We start from the raw sequence: 21,134 nt of genomic DNA on the forward strand, positions 1-21,134 counted from the left end.
TCAAACAACGTCGAAACAACGAATAGCACTACGAATCGAACTTATTAATTTTTAAATCTTCCAACTTCCAAAACTCGCGTCGAAACATATCAAATCAATCCGGAATGACGTCGAATTTTGCATGCAAGTCCCAAATGACTTAACAGAGCTAATCCAACTCTCGGAATCTCAATCCGAACCCGAATCAATAAAGTCAACTCCCGATCAAACCTCTCAATCTTCCAAAACTAACTTTCCAATTTTCGCCAAAATGCTTCAAATTATCCTACGAACCTCCAAATCCGAATCCGGACGCACGCCATTTCAGAGTCGTGTACACAAAAGTCAAACTCTGTCGACTCTTATCGCTTAAGCTTCTAAAACAAGAATCCTTCTTCCAAATTGATTCCGAATCATTCGAAAACCAACTTGACCACACACACAAGTCATATCACATAATAGGAAGCTGCTCGAGGCCTTAAGCCATCGAACGAGATCCTAATTCTCAAAACGACGAGTTGAGTTGTTACATATGTTTACCTCCGGACTCCAAGCATCTAATGTGATAAAATAAATTATTATAATCACATACTTTTTTTACACTGTTTTAATTCATTCATGTTTTGTATTGTTCACTGGGAAATCCCAATCTTAAGTCTCGTGGGAGAATTTTCATCAAATTATATTCTTAGACAAACTAGAAATTTCCCTACTCAGTTTCCCCCGGTTAACTTATTCAACTTCATTTCTGTCAAGAGGCGGCTAAAATCGGAACCCGAAAAGGAAATTCCGGCGACTGCTCCGGTTGTTTTAATGGGTAGTTCTGAATACTGATGCCACTGTTCTGGATTGTGATTCGTCAATTACCTGAAATCGAAGCCATGGTATTGTTCTTTCAGTTTTCCTCTCAATTACGTCTTTTCGTTTTTTGGACTTAATTTTTTCACTGCGCCAATTATGTAAATTTAGCAACACATAGTTTATTTTGGACTAACTTAATTTGAGGCATAGTTGATTGATTGGTTCGTACATAATAGGACTGTAGGTTTAGGATAAAGGACACGGATCTGAAATTATGTTAATGCCTTTTTGAGGGTGTTATGATTTGTAGAAGTTTCATGTTTAAGTTATACTTAGATATTATTATATGCATATAAAAGATTCTTGAGTATGTAGAAAATGGATTTAATTTTTATACAATTTACAGTTAAAGCTTTTTTTACACTATCAATGTGATTTAACTTGAGATAGCATATGTAGTACGTGGCCAAGCTGCAAAAATCAGCTTATTTTGAGAAGTGTTTTTTCTCAAAAGTGTTTTTCTCAAAAGTACTTTGGTGAGAAGCCGTTTGTATTTGTCTAATTAATTTGAAAAGCACTTCTGTGCAGCAATTAATATTTGGCCAAGCTTTAAAAAACTGCTTCAAAGTGCATTTTTGTCAAAAGTGCTTTTCAAAAAAGTGATTTTCAAGAGAAGCTACTTTTTTTTGCTTCTCGAAAACTGCTTCTACTTCTCCTCAAAAGCACTTTTTTTCCTTTCAAAAGCTTGGCCAAACACCTTAATTTTAGAAAAAAGCACTTTTGACCAAAAAAAAAGCGCTTTTGCCTCAAAAGAAGCTTGGCCAAACAGGCTAATAGTGGGTTCTTAGTTAACATCTTACCATATAGAGTTACTAATGACCTGATATTATTTTATATCGACGGTCCACAAAACTTAAACCCACAGAAAATTCATGATACTAATATTGCAACACAACAAGATAGTGTTACTGTTGCACCTCACTCCTAAGCTAAGTCGGCTATATGAATTGTCACTATCTATGTCGCTCCATTTAGACCCATCTCAATCTAATGTTCCATAATTTAGGTTCTCTAACACTAGAAGTTCTTTATATATTTTTTTTTACTGGCATGTAACTTCTAACGAGATTACAGGACGACCTAAGTTTTTGCACGGTGTCTCCTACTTTTCCCGATGTGAAAGAAAAGAACAGGGGAAGCATTTTATTATTTTCTATCGCTCTTTGTTTACTTCTAGCCTTCCCGAACTCCTAGAAGTAAAGATTATGACATGACTAAACCTTAATCCTAACTGGTTAGTATCACCTATATATACCTTTCTCTTCCATTATACTCTTTTCATTATGTATGCACGGATTCTCTAAGAAATTATAAGTCTTTAAGATAATTTCTTTCATGTGATTTTGTTTTACTTTGTTCTCTTTTAACCCCTTCAATCACCATAATTTCACACTTCGGATCGATGCATCTGGAGCTCAATGTGGAACATGAGAAAATCATCTCAAATGACCTTGTTATCATTGTATCCTCCATGTGTGCTACTTGTACTTTCTAGGGTGATCATTTTTCTATGACAACTCAGCCATTCTAACATCCGCGTTTATGCAATACTCATCTTATCGATGTTTTGGACCTTAGACTACCTTACAATAATGTTGGTCTAAAATCGTTCTATAGAACTTCCTTTTTTTTTACTTTGATGGTTACCTCCAGGGCTTAACATTTCTGTGACACTTCTCCATTTTTACCAACTTATCTTTGTTTTATGTATTACATTGTCATTTATCATACAATTCTTCTGGATATCAAGCCTTGATATCCTAAAAGTTTTTAAGACTACGATGCTTAGTCAGCAATGTTGCCTAAAACGACCAGTGAGATTTCGAATGTACTTGATGTTATTTGATATGGTAGTGATAATTCCTATTAAGTTGATTTCTGGTCCTTTATGTATATGAGTCAGATACTTGCTGTTGAATGGCTTTCCAAAAGCTGCATATGGATTTACTTGTAAATTTTTATTTTCATTCTTTGTTCATTATAAAATTTTGCTGCCACCAAACTTACAGGTTTAGATGGTGCAGTGACACATTTATTTTATTTTGAATTTTTTCCTTTCCCTCCTTTGCAGGCAACATCAAAGAAAGTAATCACGAGAGAAGAGTGGGAGAAAAGGCTTAGTGATATAAAAATTCGCAAAGAAGATATGAATAGATTAGTGATGAACTTTTTAGTCACGGAGGGTTATGTAGAAGCAGCAGAAAAGTTCAGAATGGAATCCGGAACAGATCGTATCCTTGTATCATCTTTTGGTTGCTCATTTTATATTATTGTATGAACTTGTGCCATTGCATATGTACATCTAAGATTGTGTTTCTCCTTATGAATGAACAGCTGATATAGATCTTGCTACTATCACTGATCGGATGGCGGTTAAAAAGGCAGTACAGGCTGGTAATGTAGAGGATGCAATTGAGAAGGTTAATGATTTGAATCCCGAGGTATGTATGCTCTTTTTTGCCGTATTTAATGCGTTTTGTCCTTATTATTCAGAACCAAATTCATCTTCATCTTTTGATCATATTTGAGTGGAGCAAGTTGCTCTAAGTTGACGCCAAAGACACTTCATAATGGTGAAGTCATGTTAGGTAATAACAGTCACAATTTGAAATTGTGTTTTGAATGAGCTAGGTGTACCCTCACTTTAATGAATTTACTCTTAGTTTGAGGTTCCCTGAAACACTTCGTTTAGTGTTGTAATTACCTTATTATTTTGCTACCCCGTTGATAAGTCATGAATTTATATTCGTTTTAGGTTTTCCCATTTCATATAGCCAATTCGCAATTTTTTTATGATGGTGGTGTCAAAGGGTCAACTTACACGCACCTCGACTATTCCACCAGGTATCTGCTACCTCCCATCAACATAGGTGCCGGGTAAATATTGCCCACCAAGGCCTAGGTAAATGAGAAGAATTGGCTACGCCCTTCATTTCAATTTATATGACAACAATAACAACAACGACCTAGTAAAATCCAACAATAGGGGTCTGGGGAGGGTAGTGTATACGCAGACCTTACCCCTACCCCGAGGGAGTAGAGAGGTTTCCGAAAGACCCTCGGCTGGGAATTGTCTTGGCAATTTATATGACACATTTTCTTTATTAGTCTCTTTAAAAAAGAATGACATATTTATATATTTGGAAACAATTTAACTTTAAAATGTTCATTTTACCCTTAATGAGAAGCTTTTATAGCCACACAAATGTTATAGACACACAAAGCTTTCACCCTTTATGCTTTGAAGACCACAAATTTGAAAAGTTTCTTGTTTTTCTTAGACTCCAAGCCAAGTCAAGGTGTGTCATATAAATTGAACCTGAGATTATTTGTCTCCATTGAGATTTGAAGGGAGTACTTAAACTCTAAGCCAAGTATAAGTTTCTTTCACCATTCATGCTTTGAAGGGTGTACTTTTATTTGCCTCCATTGAGATTTGAACCCGAGACTCCATGGTTAGACTCCATGGTTCTTTTCCCACTTCATTGACTACTAGGCCACAATCTTGGTGCAGTTTATATTTTTTTCTTTTAATTTTATAAAGTAGATAATATAGAATGAGTACTACACTACACATTTGACTTAGGCTGAGCTAAATATGGAAGTTTCTAAATGCTTCCATGAAAATAGTGGTGAAAACGAACTGGGCTAGCTTATTTGCTATTTGGGTTAGAGTATGTAAATACTTTGCTTGGAGGAGTTATTATGCCCACCGGCCTTTTCTTTTTAACTTTTAAATATCACTTATATATCTATATGTCCATCTTGGACAAGGTGCTTTTCCTGCACACTTGTGAAGTTTGCATCAGCGTCCAAAAGATATGAGCGTGGCCTATGTTGCTCGGACTCTCCGAAAATGTCGATGGATGCGTGTCAGATCCTCCAAAAATAGTGTATTTTTGGAAGATCTGACATGGGTGCGGCAGTGCGGCAGCTGTTTTGGAGAGTCCGCGCAACATAGAGCGTGGCTATATGTATAACACTTCTTTAATTCGGTTAAAAATATTAAGGAAATTTGAAGATTTTATCCTCTATTTGGTATCTTGTTAGTTTGATTTGAGCAAACTTATACCTGTCGTCTTCAAGTTTATCCCACATAAGAAGAATGACATTGAGGTGTGACTAAATGAGATTGCGATTTTTAAATGCAAACATCAGATATCATAATTGGTTCTATATGTTACACGGTTACACCTCAGTTAATTCTGATTTTTCCTTTTCAAAAGAAAAGAAGAAGCCAGATATCCAGTGAGATGTAACATATAGAATCAAAGATGATGACTGAAATGGGGCCGTGGTATGCGGAGTGTATTTGATCGGAAGATACCTACCAAAGTGAAAGACAAATTTCATAAAATGGTCACGAGACTAAAAGTGTTATATGGGAGTGAATGGGAGCCTTAAGACACAACATATTTACAGGATGAGTGTTGCAAGAATATAGTTTTTAAGATGGATATATGGTCATCCAAGATTAGACAAAATAAAAAATGATTATATCAGATAGAAGGTGCAAGTAGTACACAGAGAGAAAATAATAGGAGAAAGTGCCTGATTGTTCATGTCCTACGTAAACTTCCAAATGTACTAGTCTGTATGTGTAACACAATGATTGGAAGTGTTACAAAAGTATGTGATAGACATAAAATCACAGGCAGGGATCCCTGAACACTTCCTTTTTTTAATGAAGAATCTTGAAAAACTTGCTATCTTTCTAATCCAAGCAGATTTCTTTTGAGTATAAGTTTTATGTACATTTCAGGTTATTTAAAAGGCAATTGCAGGTATTTTCCATACAAACATTTATTGAAAATCTTTAAAAATAGGAAGCAATCTTCTATAATAGGTCAAAATACACGTAGTATAAAATTATGCTTACACTTTTAGTGCATATAACTTAAGATTTGACAAAGAATAATACAACGGAAACAACCTATCTGTGTAGGCGATGCAAACTAATTCTGTTTAAAGAGAAGGCACAAATTAGACATGGTAAGGATATGTGTGAGATTTAATGAATAATTAGTTCTCCTAAAAGACAAATTAGAAAGAGGTGGAGTGAAATGGCTCTAGATAGAGCATAATAATATATAGGATTTATATAGACGATCCGAGCTAGTTCGAGATTGAATTTTGTAGTAACTTTTACCTTCTCTTTTCTATTTTGTTCTAGTTTTGTGGGATTAAAGGAGAATTTTATGGATAGAAATGAAAAAAGGAACAAAAAGTTGAGGAGGAAGGTCCTTCTATGAACAGAACAGAAGTTTTGTTTGCTATTTGAGTGATATATGAACAAAAGAAAATATTAGTTTTCAATGAATTTGAAAAAAAAAATGCCCCATATTTGGTGGAAAATGTAGTACTCTGAATTTCATTTTCTGCGGACAACATATATAAGCTTCTAATTGTTGTTTCTTATCATGTTCTGTGCTTGTAACCGGAAGGTATGTGGAATCTTGAAGAAGTAACGGGATTTTGTCTATTGAAAATTGAACCAAACTCTGTATCCTAATCTTTCAAGGAAATAGTACATGTAAAAATGAAGTGCTTCCTCTCGTTCATAGCCATTCTATCTGTGAACTTTCTGGGAAAAAGAGATGCTTGGTATGCAAAGCCTTGACTTTCTTCTTTGATCTGAACTTAGATGAGATGCTCGCTATGTGAAAAAATCAACTTTCCTTCTCTAGTATTAATTTCAATGAGACCAAGAGGGACCATGAGTTTACTTTCTACATGGGCATGTATCTTCTAATTTGTATTATTATGCATCATAAAAGGCCCCAGGCTCTCTTCAAGGAAGAGAATTCATTGCTTCCGTATAGCCATTATCACTTATAAATTAGATAAGAGATGTGATCAACCTAAGCATACCCTAGGAAAAAATATATGGTAGGTGCTTCTGTCTTTTATCTTTTCTTTGTTTTATTGTTATGTGCTGCAAGTGCATTTTTGTAGCATGTGTGCTTTGCCTTTGCGTTTCTCGTAACTTTCTCTTGTATCATCTTAAGAGCTTACTAATTAAGAGATTCTTCAGACTTGCGAGTTGAAATTTTGCTAAATGAACGCCCTCTTATTGTGAATTGCAACTTAGGTGAATATAATGCACTCTTAATAATTTTCGTTGATTATAACATAGTTTTACCTTTGATGCAGATCCTGGATACAAACCCCCAGCTCTTTTTCCACCTCCAGCAACAAAGGCTGATAGAGTTGATAAGGAATGGAAAGCTTGAGGAGGCTTTGGAGTTTGCTCAAGAGGAGCTCGCTCCGAGGGGAGAGGAAAATGTATTATTAATTTATAGATCTCTCCTCTTGATTTCCCTAAAATTCTGTTTTCTTTTTAGCCAAAGCAGAGTTGCTCCTTTAGTAACATATAGGTCACGAGTTTGAGGCTCAAACACTGCAAAGGGGAAGGCTGCAATCGGCATATGTCCTCTGTTCCCACTCCTTCACTAGCTGGAGCACTTCATGCATGGGGCTGCCTTTTATAAGGGCAATACAAAACCTGAACTAAATGACTATTTAATCTTGTAAATTACATATATTTGGAATTGTTAGGTGGAATTTAATATATGAAAGCATTGTTGAATTTTTAAGTGATCTTTCCCTGTTTCCATGCCTAAGCCGCTGGCGCAAGGAGTTCCTTGCTCTTGGTTGGCTTCCCTAGGAGGGGTTGGGGAGGTTACTGAGCTTTATGGGACACGAGGCAAAATCTACTTTTGTCATCTGATGACTTGGCTTGAGATTAACACCAACTTTCACTCTCAGAGAAAAGCTTTGGTTGGCACAATCCTTTGTGTAACCCGACCTCTTTATTACATGATTGATTTAATTGCTTTTCTGCAGCAAAGCTTCTTAGAAGAATTGGAGAAAACTGTTGCATTATTGGCCTTTGAAGATGTATCAAACTGCCCCGTCGGAGAGCTCCTAGATGTATCACAGCGGCTAAAGACTGCAAGTGAGGTAAATGCTGCAATCCTCACCAGCCAAAGTCATGAAAAAGGTTGGTCTCCTTTTCATTAACGATCGCGTTGCTGGTCATTCTTCTCATCTCTCTCTGCGAAGATATGAGAAAAATCCTTTGTTCTTAATGAGCATTTATATGGGCATGACATGAAATGCTCTTTTTTATGATTTATCTTGATTAAATAGATCCAAAGCTTCCAAGTCTATTGAAGATGTTAATATGGGCACAAAACCAGCTTGGTGAAAAAGCTGTTTATCCGCACATAAATGATTTATCGACTGCTGCACTGGAAGATCCTGCTGTTTGAAGGCCGAATGTTTCATAATGCATGATTCAAGTTTCCTGTATGGTAATGCTTCCACTGAAGACAGCTTCAAGATGTTGTGTCTTTCTTCTTTCAAGAACTATAGCTGCTTATTATGGTTTCTTAGATTGAAGTATGTGTCTGTTTATACTATGTAAATGAACATAGTTAATTTCCTACCAGTGTCAAGGTTTCATAAATTTAGTTGGTGCTTGTCGTTTCATGACCTTTGCGTTTGGAATTTGTGGAAAACATACAAAGAAAATAAGCTTTTGGATCTCATGCAAAGCTCCCTAATTAATCAAACATAACTTATGAATCGCCCCTCGGGGTTAAGGTTTGCATGCACACTATCCTCCTCAGACCCTACTAGTGGGATTTCACTGGTGGTTGTTGTTGTTGTTGTAACTTATGAATCGCCCATTTCAGAAATATAATCAAAACTTCAGGAACAAGTCTTTCTCTTCAACTTTTTCTTTTTTGTTTTTTTGTTTTTCGAACAGGTGTTTCATTTGTTCACTACGTATGTTTGAGGATGTGTTAAAACCGATACGTTATGCCACTAATATGAACACAAGCTTTATATTCCTAGTTGCATGAATGCCAAGGGTTTGAATTTCTAGGATCTTTACACAAATAGCCGTCCATATTCAATGTTCTTTTTTTAGTTATATACATAATTTTTACATTGATTATACATAAATTATGCCTATATTATACATCCACCGACTATTTTTAGTTTAAGCATTTGGGTGGACGGCTATTTGGATTAATTCTTCATTACCCCCTACATTAAATCGTCCTAATTAATAGCTCAGTTCTTGGCAATAATAGGAACTCACCAAATCAAAACTTATCATTAAGCATGACTGCAATCTGCAGTAATGTTTTCTCATCTGCCTAAGCTTGGTGAGCAAAGTAATCTGATACTTGTACTGGTAGAAAATAGCATGCTCAACGGAGTAGTAGAGATGTGCGCAAATTGACTCGACACTACACTCGTAACAAAAAGAAAAGAACAATAATGTATCATAACAAAAGCGCAAACTATTCAAATAAAATAAGTAACATTGAAACAGAAATCAACCATATGAATTCGTAAAAGACATTTTAGGTCTCCACCCATAATACATAAACCAATGTAGTAGTACTAGTTTTAGAACAACTCTCAAATTTAGAAACTTGCTGCTGTAATATCCTATCTCTCATTCCCAAATTAAAACTTCCATCATCAAAGTTAAGAGCATAACTTAAAGGATCATACTGAAATTTGACTTGTCTTTTGCTTTCACCATTGCTTTTCACTACTTTCTTTACTGCTGCTCTCATTCTACCAAATAAACACTTGCATTGTTTCTTGCTATAGTTGTTTATCCATAAAAAACTTCTCACAAATCCACCCATGATATAATAAAGAAATCAAGAAAACCCCACTTAAATTGAAGCAAATTTTGGTCTTTTTGGATTTATTTCAAGTTCTTACATTTGTATATAGCAATAATATATATCAAGAACAAAGAAAAAGGCAAAAAGGGTGTTTGAAAATGGCAATTTTGGCCTTAAAGATGGAGTGAGGAAAGCAAGTTTGGTTTATGTGTGATGAATGGGGAGGACCTTTATATTATAAAAAATTTAAGAAAAATAGAATATATTTTTTTGTTTTCTTTTTGTGGGGTTTGGTTATATTCAATGGAAAGTAAAATGGAAACAAGAAAGAAACACGAAAATGCAAATTTTTTGGGTCTTTTAAAGAAGCTGTGCCCTTACCAGTTCCAGTATCTTCTTAGTGTAACACTTTTTCTTGCATTGGGAGACTCAAATTCCATGATCCATTAGAGAGAAAAAGAAGAATTTTGTTGGGGTTGGGGTTGGGGTTTTTTTTTTTTTTTTTAGGTGTTGGGGGGGGGGGTAAAACGGCTGTGGGGAAGAGAGCCCACTACATGGTAGTGTCACTATCAAATTAGTTGTAATGTGACAAAAACAAAGGGCGAATGTGAGCAAAAATTATTGGTAAAATGCATTGTATAGCTGCTTTTAAAATAATAGCAAAAAAATATATGTTTTTTGTATATATATAAAATCTATATATCATATACAAAAATTATATAAATTTTATACACTTTTTCGGCTACCGAATGTAAATAGTTTCTGGCACAGGCTAAAAGTGAAAAAAAAAATCAAAATTATCTGTACCTAGTGCTTGCATCAAATAAATACATATGACATAAATTTTGTATTTAAATTTTTATTGAACAGATATGCATGCAATGTAAACTCAGCGTGTTCAATTGAATCCAGTATTTTTACATGAAACATAAATATCATGCAAAAGATGATTAAAATTTCAACAATAGTAAAATATGAATCAATACTGCAAAATACGCATATGTTAGTTGAACGTAGGTTGAACACATCACGTTTAAATTATAAATTCATTTTTGAAAATTAAATTATATATCTTATAGGAGTAATTAATTATTTGATTTATGGTACATATTAGGTGGGAAGAAATAATTTGCTTACGGAAGGGGTGAATCTTGTGATATCTTTCACGTACGGTAGGGATATGTTTGAGACTTTACTTTTCAAAGTAGTAGATCTTTTAGGCCCCTCTTTACATGCGAATACTCATAAATCAAAAGTATATTGGTAAAAATTTATTTGCACTAAATGTTTACATCAGACCAATAATAATATGATATGCGTATTCTAGCTATGTTATTACTTCATCCGGTCCATTTTAATCGATTATTTGACCTTTTTTATGGTCCATAATATTTGATTTTTTCAGATATAGAGAAGAAATTAATTTCTTTTTTCAAATTTGCTCTTGGAGTAACAGCTTGTTTGGATGGTTGTTACATATTGTTTCATAATGTATCGTATTGTATGGTATTGTATTGTTTGATAAATATAATGTTTGGATAGATTATATCGTTTGTCATCGTTTCATGGCATCATGCACCAGCATTATGAAGAATAAACTTGCAATATTATAAACAAAAATTATGATACAGATACAATTGTTATATGAAAATATAGGATAAATGATCAAATAAAATTATTTAATTATAATGAAGGGTGAGATTGAGAGAAAAAGACAAGGTAATGATGCGACCACATCAAATCGGTCGTTACATAAAGTGGCATATTGCGTCGTTATGTAACGACGGATTCAACGATACGATACAATAAAATTTAAGTAACAATCAAAACAGACATCGTATTTAAAGTAACAATACGATACGATACAATATGTAACAACGATCCAACACAAGCTGTAAAGAGTGTAGGAGTATTTGTTATATTTTTAATGAACAAAATAAGATTAATATAGTCAATTTTTTGTAATACTAAAAAATGAATTCCTTAATATATGTAAAAATATAAAATAAAAAAATAATCAATTAAAATCGACCGAAGAGAATATAACTTAACTATGGTTAATTAATATGTGTTTTACCTTATTCATTACTTAATAATGGTAAAATAAATTGCATTGATATAAACACTTGGTGCAATAAGTACTTACTCTCTCAATTATTGGTATCAATCAGCTGTTTACACCAACTCAATCTAGTTTATCATGATTAAATATTAAATTAAAATGTACTCAAAGGTGATTAAACGAGTTAAGTGTATATAAAAGACTTACATAATTATCGTATACCGTGAACACTATATCTGACTAACTTAGTTTCTAAGGCTTTGATCTTTACACAAATAGCTGATCAAATTCACTATTTTACTTTTAGAAAAATGACATTGTATAGCCTCTCTCTCTCTCTCTATATATATATATATGAAATAGTTTCGGCCGCGGGCTAAAAGTGATCTTTGCCCTTTACTTTTTTTAGCCGATATACATTGATTATACACAATTGTACACATAAATATACCTGATTTACACATATATTATATATTTTTCGGTTATTCTTAATTTAAAAGATTGGACGGACGACTATTTAGGTTAATTTGTTTTTTGGAAGAATAAAGATGAAGTCAGAAAAGGGGAAGCTAAGGTCCGTGATTTTATTCTTGGAAATTAGCTCTCATTGATACATCAAATCAAAGAACCCTTTTTTATTGAAACTCCATTTGTCTCAACCAAAAGGCAATCTTACAAATGGTATAAATTTGGTTGGTTTCTATTCCTATCTTTCCTTCTTGTCTGCACACACAAAGCTGATTTCGTCTTTTTCTACATTTCTCATTCGAAATTCCTTTTTGTCCCTTTTCTTCTTGGCCCATCTTATCTTATGGGCCTCTGTGTAAATTAGTCCATTCTTTTGTCTTTGATATTGGCATCACCTCTTAATAGTGTACATATTTTAGGAGAGCGTCCGAGGACGTTGGTTGTTGGTGGCCCATAGCCATACACGTTGTGCCGCACTGAGACGGATTTAAGATTTAAATTTGGGGTTCAAACATTGACGACAACACCAATAACAACTTTGTAAAATTTCACAAGTGGGGTCTGGGAAGGTAGAGTGTACGCAGACCTTATCCCTACTCCAAAGGGGTAGAGAGACTGTTTTCTAAAGACCCTCGGCTCAAGAAGAAGAAAATAAATAATAGATAATGGGTTAGTGACAATTACAGAAGCCAGAAAAATAATTGAGAAAACTACCCTCTATAGCCCCTCAAAATTTTAATAGCCCATGTTTTGTCCTACTTACAAAAAATGGCCCTTCGGCCCAAAAGTATTGCATATAGTAGCCGAAAGGAATGAGTATGACAGCATAAGCGCCTGTAGCTTAGTGGATAGAGCGCTTGTTTCCTGAGCTGAAGGTCGTAGGTTCGACCCCTACTTGGCACAATAGAGCAACCCTTTTTTGCAATGTATAAATATTGTATCCTAAGTTCGACAGCTATCTGAACAATGTATCAAAATTGTATATAATGTGTATATAAATCCTTTTTTGCAATGTATAAATATTGTATCCTAAGTTCGACAGTGTATCCTTGGTGTATATTGAGCCTATCTCGAGTGTGCTTGTGTATCTAAAGTGTATATATTTGTGTACCCCAAATGTATTTTGTATCGTGAATGTATAATCTGTCTGAACAATGTATCAAAATTGTATATAATGTGTATTTTCTAATATGTAAACATAGTGTATATAAATTATATACAATTTTGTATGTGTAATGTGTGCACACTGTGTATTTGGAGTGTATCATGTATTTTTGTATAGTGACAGTCTTTTTTGTATATATTTTGTATAGTTACATCTATTTTGTATATATTTTGTATAGTGACAGTCTATTTTGTATATTTTTTGTACAGTGACAGTCTATTTTGTATATTTTTTGTATAGTGATAGTCTATTTGTATATTTTTTGTATAGTGACAGTCTATTTTGTATATTTTTTGTATAGTGACAGTCTATTTTGTATATATTTTGTATAGTGACAGTCTATTTTGTATATATTTTGTATAGTGACAATCTATTGTATATAAATTGTATAGTTATAGTCTATGTTGTATATTTTTTGTATAATGACATTCTATTTTGTATAATCATAGTCTATTTTTTATATTTTTTGTATAGTGATAGTCTGTTTAGTATGTATTTTGTTTCCAATTATCACTTTCAGAAGCATACTTCAATACGTAAAATATGTTTGATTCATCTTCCACAGAAGAGAAAATAAAAAATTATCATAGCCTCATTATACATAAAATGAAACAGAGAGAGTAACAAGAAATTGAGGCTCAGATTTGTGTTTAACCACAGGCAAAAAAAGAGAATCCAACGATGCCATGACTGCAAAAACCCACTGGGAGCATGCCCCCTACCAACAGCCTTATACTACAGCACACTTCCACTCAAAAACCATCACAAATTTATCACAAGAAAAATCAAGGATCCTTCGTGTAGTAAGCTAAGAAATGACAACAAAAATGCCTTTGATCAGAACTCTACTTCTTGCTCTTTTTCTCCTCTATCTTTCCCATTTCACAACTGGAAAAAAACCAAACACATCATCTTCTTCAACTGACCTAGTCCACACATCTTGTGTGCACGCCAGCTATCCGACGATTTGCGTCAGAACACTTTCCTCCTACTCAGGCTCAGCAATCCACACACCTCAAGACTTAGCTCAAGCCGCCGTAAAAGTAAGCCTTTCTCGAGCCCAAAAAGCGTCAGATTTCCTCTCCGAGTTGAAAGTTCAAAGCAAAAGAGAAAAAGGGGCATTGAGTGATTGTGTCGAACAGATGGGGGACACAATGGACGAGCTTAGCAAAACTCTATCAGAACTCAAACATTTGACAAAATCATCACGCCTCTTTTTAGCCGCCGATTATACTCACCGACACCGCTTTCACCAGCTCCACCGGCAAACATAGAATTCTCCGGCGAAAGCATTAAAGAAAGAAAAAGAAGAAAAAAAGTGAAAGGGTTGTTACTAATGCTATTCTTATTTAATCTACTAAACAACCCTTTAATAAAATTGATAAAAAGGGATGTTATTTGGGTTCTTACAGTATATGGAGAAATCAATGGCTAATTACAGAGAGACAAGCAACCGATCGAGATGATAGAAGAGAACGGGGCAAGGATAGGGATAGGGATAGCAGATTGAGCCGTAATTACTTTTGGGCTAGCCACTAGAATTGCTTTTGGGCTATAAAATGATATTGCAATTTTAGGGCTACCGGGTGATATATGTTTGGGCCGATGGGCTATAAATGATCTTCTCTCAAAATAATATCAGCATCATAAGAAACCGAAAATAAATGAAAAAGCAATAACAATACTCGGTATTTTTGAAACATTGAATTTTTCAAAAATATGGGGTTTAAAAAGCTGAAGAATTAACCTAAATAGACGTCCACCTAGCCGCTTAAAAAAATAATAGCATACCCAGTGTGATCCCACAAGTGAAGTATGGGGATGATGGAATATACGTAGACCTTGCCTCTACCTTGTATGAAGTAGATAGGTTGTTTTTGATAGACTCCCAGCTCAAGAAATCCAACCGCTTACATAAATATAGGTATAATCTGTGTTTAACTATATACAAGTAGTATGTAATCTATGGCTATAAAAAGAAAACGGTAAATTCAGCTGGCTATTTGTATAGAGATCCCTTTAAACTTAAAGACGTTTAGATTAGCTGATAGTAACAACTGATAGGCTTTAAGTGTTAAAAAATATTTTTTAAGAAAATAAGGAATGTCGAATATGGAACAAAGAGGAGGTTAGGGTTTTTGTTTTCAGAAAGGTATTTTGAGAATTAAAAAAATATTAAGAATAAAATACTAAAAGTCTTGGTAAAACTAATAGCCTGTTTGGCTAAGCTTTTTTTGGGGCCAAAAGTGCTTTTTGCCACCAAAAATACTTTTGGCCAAAAATTGAGGTGTTTGGCCAAGCTTTTGGAAGGAAAAAAAGTGCCTTTGAGGAGAAACAGAAGCAACTTTTGAGAAGCAGAAAAAGTAGCTTCTCTCCAAAAGCACTTTTTTGAGAAAAATTTACTTAGAAGCAGTTTTCAAAAGCTTGGCCAAACACTAATTACTGCTCAAAAGTGCTTTTCAAATTAATTAGCCAAAGACAAACTGATTCTCACAAAAAGCACTTTTTTAAAAAGTACTTTTGAGAAAAGCACTTTTCAAAATAAGCTGATTTTAGAAGCTTGGCCAAACGGGCTATAATAGTGCTTATAAGTTAAACACCATTATGACTTTTCGATCGATTGATTTGGACTTATAAGCACTTAATGTTTCGCCAACAACAACAACAATAACAATGACCCACTAGAATCTTACTAGTGGGGTCTGGGGAGGGCAGTGTGTGCGTAGACCTTACCCCTACCCCGAGGAGTAGAGAGGTTATTTCCGAAAGACCATCGGCTCAAGAAGATGAAAAGAGACAATATCAGTACCACAAACAGATAACATAAGAAAAAATAACAACATCATGAAAACCAGAAAATAGGTGCAAAGCAAAAGCGATAGCCAGTAAATAGACTCGGCACTATGAAAAACGAAAGAGTAGTAAGACACAACATTGCCACTAGCTGTCGCAGACAAAAACCTACCAAACTAGCCTCACAAAGGTACGAACTAAGAAAAGACTCAACTGCCTCCTAACCTACAAGCTACAATCCTAATACTCGACCTCCACGGCTTCCTATCAAGGGCCATGTCCTCGGAAATCTGAAGCCTCGCCATGTCCTGCCTGATCACCTCTCCCCAATACTTCTTAGGCCGCCCTCTACCTCTTCTCGTGTCCTCCAAAGCCAGCCGCTCACACCTCCTTGCCGGAGCATCTAGGCTTCTCCTCTATACGTGCCCGAACCATCTGAGCCTCGCTTCTCGCATCTTGTTATCAATGGGAGCCACTCCCACCTTCTCCCGAATATCATCATTCCTAATCTTATCCATCCTAGTGTGCCCGCACATCCACCTCAACATCCTCATCTCTGATGCTTTCATCTTCTGGATATGTGAGTGCTTAACAAGCCAACACTCAGCACCATACATTATGGCCGGTCTAACCACCGCTTTATAAAACTTACCTTTGAGTATCGGTGGCACTCTCTTGTCACACAGGACTACAGATGCTAACCTCCACTTCATCCACCCCACTCCAATACGGTGTGTGACATCCTCGTCGATCCCCCCTCCCCCTTGGATGACCAACCCAAGGTACTTGAAACTGCCTCTACTTGGGTGACCTGTGTTTCAAGCCTCACATCCACGTCCACTTTCCTCGACTCAGCGCTGAACTTAGACTCCAGGTATTCCGTCTTCATCCTGCTCAGATTGAAACCCTTAGACTCAAGAGCCTGTCTCCAAACCTCCAGCCTTTCCTTAACACCGGCTCGCGACTCATCAATCAGAATTTTGTCACCAGCGAATAACATACATCATGGCACCTCCCCTTGAATATGGTGTGTTAACGCGTCCACCACTAGGGTAAATAAGAACGGGCCGAGCGCAGAACCTTGGTGCAACCCCATAACACAAGATGTTTCGCCAAATACTGTCTTAATATTTATACTACTTTTCTGATTTCTTTTTCTCAAAAATATTTAATAGTATAAGTTACACAATAATATTACTGTAAATGAGTACTAGTGCAGTAAAATTTTGGCATTGAGTCATTGACTAACTTGGAAATGCTGAATCAACTTTTGCTGAGTGCTTACTGGCAATTGGCAATTGGATTGCGATTGGTCAGCTCTTTGCCCACTTCGGCATTTTCGCCACTGTAACTTTTTGAGAATACTCAAAACCAACCCACTTTTTTTTAAGAAAAAAGACTTTACAAGTCCAATGAGACAATTTTCAGCCCACTAAGAAAATTTTCTCTCGGATATAGCTTCCTGGTTTTTTTCCTATGTTGCAGTATTATACTTTTGGATAAATATATATTTTTAGTCACAGAGGTGGATCTAGGATTTTAATTCTAAGGGTTCAGCATTTATAGTTTTTAGTATTGAAACCATTATATTTTCAAAGTTATGGATACATATCGACTATTTATAACAATTTTAGTAATTTTTACACATAAATTTATGGTTAACGCCGAGCATACTGTGTTCAGTTGAACCCGATAGTTCTATATTGCATCCGCCCCTGTTTAGTCACTCCCAAAATAATAGCCGATAAAATATATATTATTACACGGTGTATCATTCTTACCGGTAGTATTAATACAATTCTTGTACTTTCGCATTCCTAAATCATTGTTAATGCACACTGGGCCATTTATTTCGGTTGTCCTGTTACCTTATTGTTGCTTTTGTCTGTTTATATAGCTTCTTTTTCATTATTCATGAGCAGATGGTCTATCGAGAATAGTTTCTCAACAATATTCCTAAGGTAGGGGTAAGATCAACATACACATTACCCTCCCAGACCCCACATATGAAATTTCACTGGATTTTTTTTGTTGTTGTTGTTGTTGTTATATATATATATATATATATATATATATATATATATATATATATATATATATATATATATATATTATTTTGTTTTCTTACTGATTGGCTAAAACTAAAGCAGACAGAAGGATGTAAAAGTAAGGTAAGGTTTTGAAGATAGTAATGAGGATTAATTTCATGGATGATTATTTAATTTATACTTAATATATTAAAATTATAAAACTATTTTTTGTAATAAAAGAATCACTCAACATTACATCACGAAAGTCATCAAACAATTTTTTGTAACCAAAAAGTTACTCAAATTTACTTAAGGATCCATAAAGTCAATAAGAGAATAAACAATCTATGTTACATGTGAACAAAACCAAACATAAAGAGGTAATTAGTTCTTAAATATAAAGATTAAATTCGAGTCAAAACTAAATATTGTAACTTAAATTTACATTTTAACAGAAACAAGGAACTCAATTTATTGCTTGTCATTGCTTTTCAGTGCACAATGTATCAGTTCAGGCGGACATAATTTTATTATATATATATATATATAATACTATATATATATATATATATATATATATATATATATATAGATATATATAGAGAGACATATATAGAGAGAGAGAGATTAGGAAGCAGATCTTGGATAAGAATTGGGGCAAGATCAACATAGGATAAAAGAAGATCTTCATTTTAAAATGAAAAAAACAGTCCAGTGTGTGAAGTATTCCGTGTCTACGTATGGTTCGGAAAAGAGCCGCACAGGGGGTGTAATATAGGTAGTCTACCCTAATGGAAGTATTAGTGACTCATTCCACGGCTCGAACTCGTGATCTATAGGTCACACGAAGACAACTTTACCGTTATTGTAAGGCTACCCTTCAAAATCTTCATTGTATCTACTTATTTTAAGATAATATTAAAGAAGAAACTAAAGCAGTTCTTTCTTGATAATTGCAAATATAATAGAATATGTGTAAAGCACTGAGCTGTTGCTTGGCTCGATAAGAACAATATGTTGTGAGATTCGCACATGTAATTTGCATCCTCTAATAGTGCAGCTGCTAGTTTTAGACAGACTGACTAATATCAGATATAAGAGTATCTCATTTGGATTTGCTACCTTCATCTTTTTGTAGCTTTTTCTGTAATGGCATGCACAACATAGAGATTAGAGAACATGCAAGGGGTTTCTGGATAAAAACTTATCCGCGTTCGATATTTATACTAGACCAATAAATGTACAATATATGCTTGCGCATATGCTTATTTTACTAATTATATCTCTTCACCTCATTTAATCAGTATATGTCATTTTTCCATTGATATTTCTTTTACAGGCCCAAGTCCCTAAGTGCAGCAATAATCACTTTTAAGTTCACTATTTAAAATATATCCATAATTCACAATGTATTTGAAGATGATCCAATTCACTCAAACTTCAGGACAAGTATCCTGAATTTGGAAATTCAGGGTCCTGAATTTTTGAGCTGCTAATTTGAAATTCAGGATTAAGTATCCTGAATTTTTGAACTACTAATTTAAAATCCAGGACATATGATTCGAACTTTAGGACACAATTTTTGAACCTTAGGACACGATGTCCTATAGTTTGAATTTTAAAGTTTAAACTATAGGGCGATGGTCCTGAAGTTTGAATAAAATTGAATAATCTTTAAATACATTGTAAACTGTAAATATATTTTAGCCATGCTTGAAAATGGCTGCATGATGTCATTTCCACTCATTCCTTGGATCTTGCCCTGACAAATAGAGCTAGAAAAAATGGAGAGTTGTTCTATTTTCTCTCTCTAAGATATATATATACTAACAAGAACACAATAATACTATAGTCTTTAGGTCAAATTCTCAGCGCAGCTTACAACTATTTTCTATATGCCAATTTGCACCTTTTTTTTTTATTTGTCACGATCCGGATTTTCCACCCTCGGGAGTCGTGATGGCGCCTACTCGTAGAAGCTACGCAAGCCACGAATTTATAAATTTTTAACTCTTTTGTTTTAATCCTTTTTACAACATACATTAACAAGTGATAAACATTTAAATAACAACGGAATATGAGATTTAAGCGGAAGACTTAGACAAAATGAACCAAAATGATAAGGAAATCCACATATGCCTCTACCCAGAAACTGGTGTCACATCATTCACGGGCTACTGAGATTACTACATACAACCGTTTGAAAGAAAATAACACTGTCTGTCTCGAATAGAAGAGATAACAGAACATAATAAAATATAGAGGAGACGCCGGGCCTGCGGACGCCTGCAAGGCTACCTCGGTGTCTCGGTGGACTGAAGGCTGGCTCCCGAACTACTGCTGTTGTCCCAGTGCTGCCTCGGTATCTGCACAGAGTGCAGAGTGTAGTATCAGCACAACCGACCCCATGTGCTGGTAAGGCCTGGCCTAAACTCCCGGCGAGGGTAGTGACGAGGCTAGGACCAGACTCCAGATAAACCTGTGCAGTTATATATTATATATATATATATATATATAATATATATATAACATATATATATATATACATATATATATATATATATATATATTGTATATATAATATATATATAATATATATATATATATTATATACAGCGAAAAATAAACTAGGAACAATTTAATTAAAAGCTTGGGAAGGGGAAACATGCTTCGGGGAATAACAGATAAAACAGAATCTCAAGAGAATTATCAAGAAACCAAAAATTCAACTTCTATCAAAGATAAGGAAAACAAAGGCAATTTACACTTTCAGGTCACATCTCGTTGCAGGCGTGCAACCCGATCCCATTTCTCATATCTCGTGGTAGGCGTACCACCCGCTCCTATTTCATCATATCCCGTGGTAGGCGTACCACCCGATCCCATTTCATCATATCTCGTGGTAGGTGTACCACCCGATCCTTCATCATATCTCGTGGTAGGCGTACCACCCGATCCCATTTCATCATATCTCGTGGTAGGCGTACCACCCGATCCCATTTCATCATATCTCGTGGTAGGCGTACCACCCGATCCCATTTACAAGCCAACACAAAATCACAAGGAATCCCGACAAGGGAACAAAGCAATATAATAACTTCCCGGCAAGGGAGCAACAA

At 34.9% G+C, this 21,134-nt stretch overlaps 2 protein-coding genes across 2 annotated transcripts; both read left to right on the top strand.

The window, feature by feature from the left end:
- On the top strand, positions 492-8,393 carry LOC109231957 (glucose-induced degradation protein 8 homolog). The gene is made up of 6 exons (XM_019397567.1): positions 492-863; positions 2,912-3,071; positions 3,175-3,281; positions 6,994-7,125; positions 7,687-7,843; positions 7,993-8,393. Exons 1-6 carry the CDS (start codon positions 813-815, stop codon positions 8,112-8,114), a joined length of 729 nt encoding a protein of 242 aa, XP_019253112.1. The 5' UTR covers positions 492-812; the 3' UTR covers positions 8,115-8,393.
- LOC109232471 (21 kDa protein-like) lies at positions 14,020-14,466 on the top strand. Its single transcript, XM_019398243.1, has one exon. The coding sequence runs from the start codon at positions 14,020-14,022 to the stop codon at positions 14,464-14,466; it is 447 nt and encodes a 148-aa protein (XP_019253788.1).

The sequence above is a fragment of the Nicotiana attenuata genome, chromosome 9 (genome assembly GCF_001879085.1).
Source record: "Nicotiana attenuata strain UT chromosome 9, NIATTr2, whole genome shotgun sequence".
Taxonomy (NCBI): Eukaryota; Viridiplantae; Streptophyta; class Magnoliopsida; order Solanales; family Solanaceae; genus Nicotiana; species Nicotiana attenuata.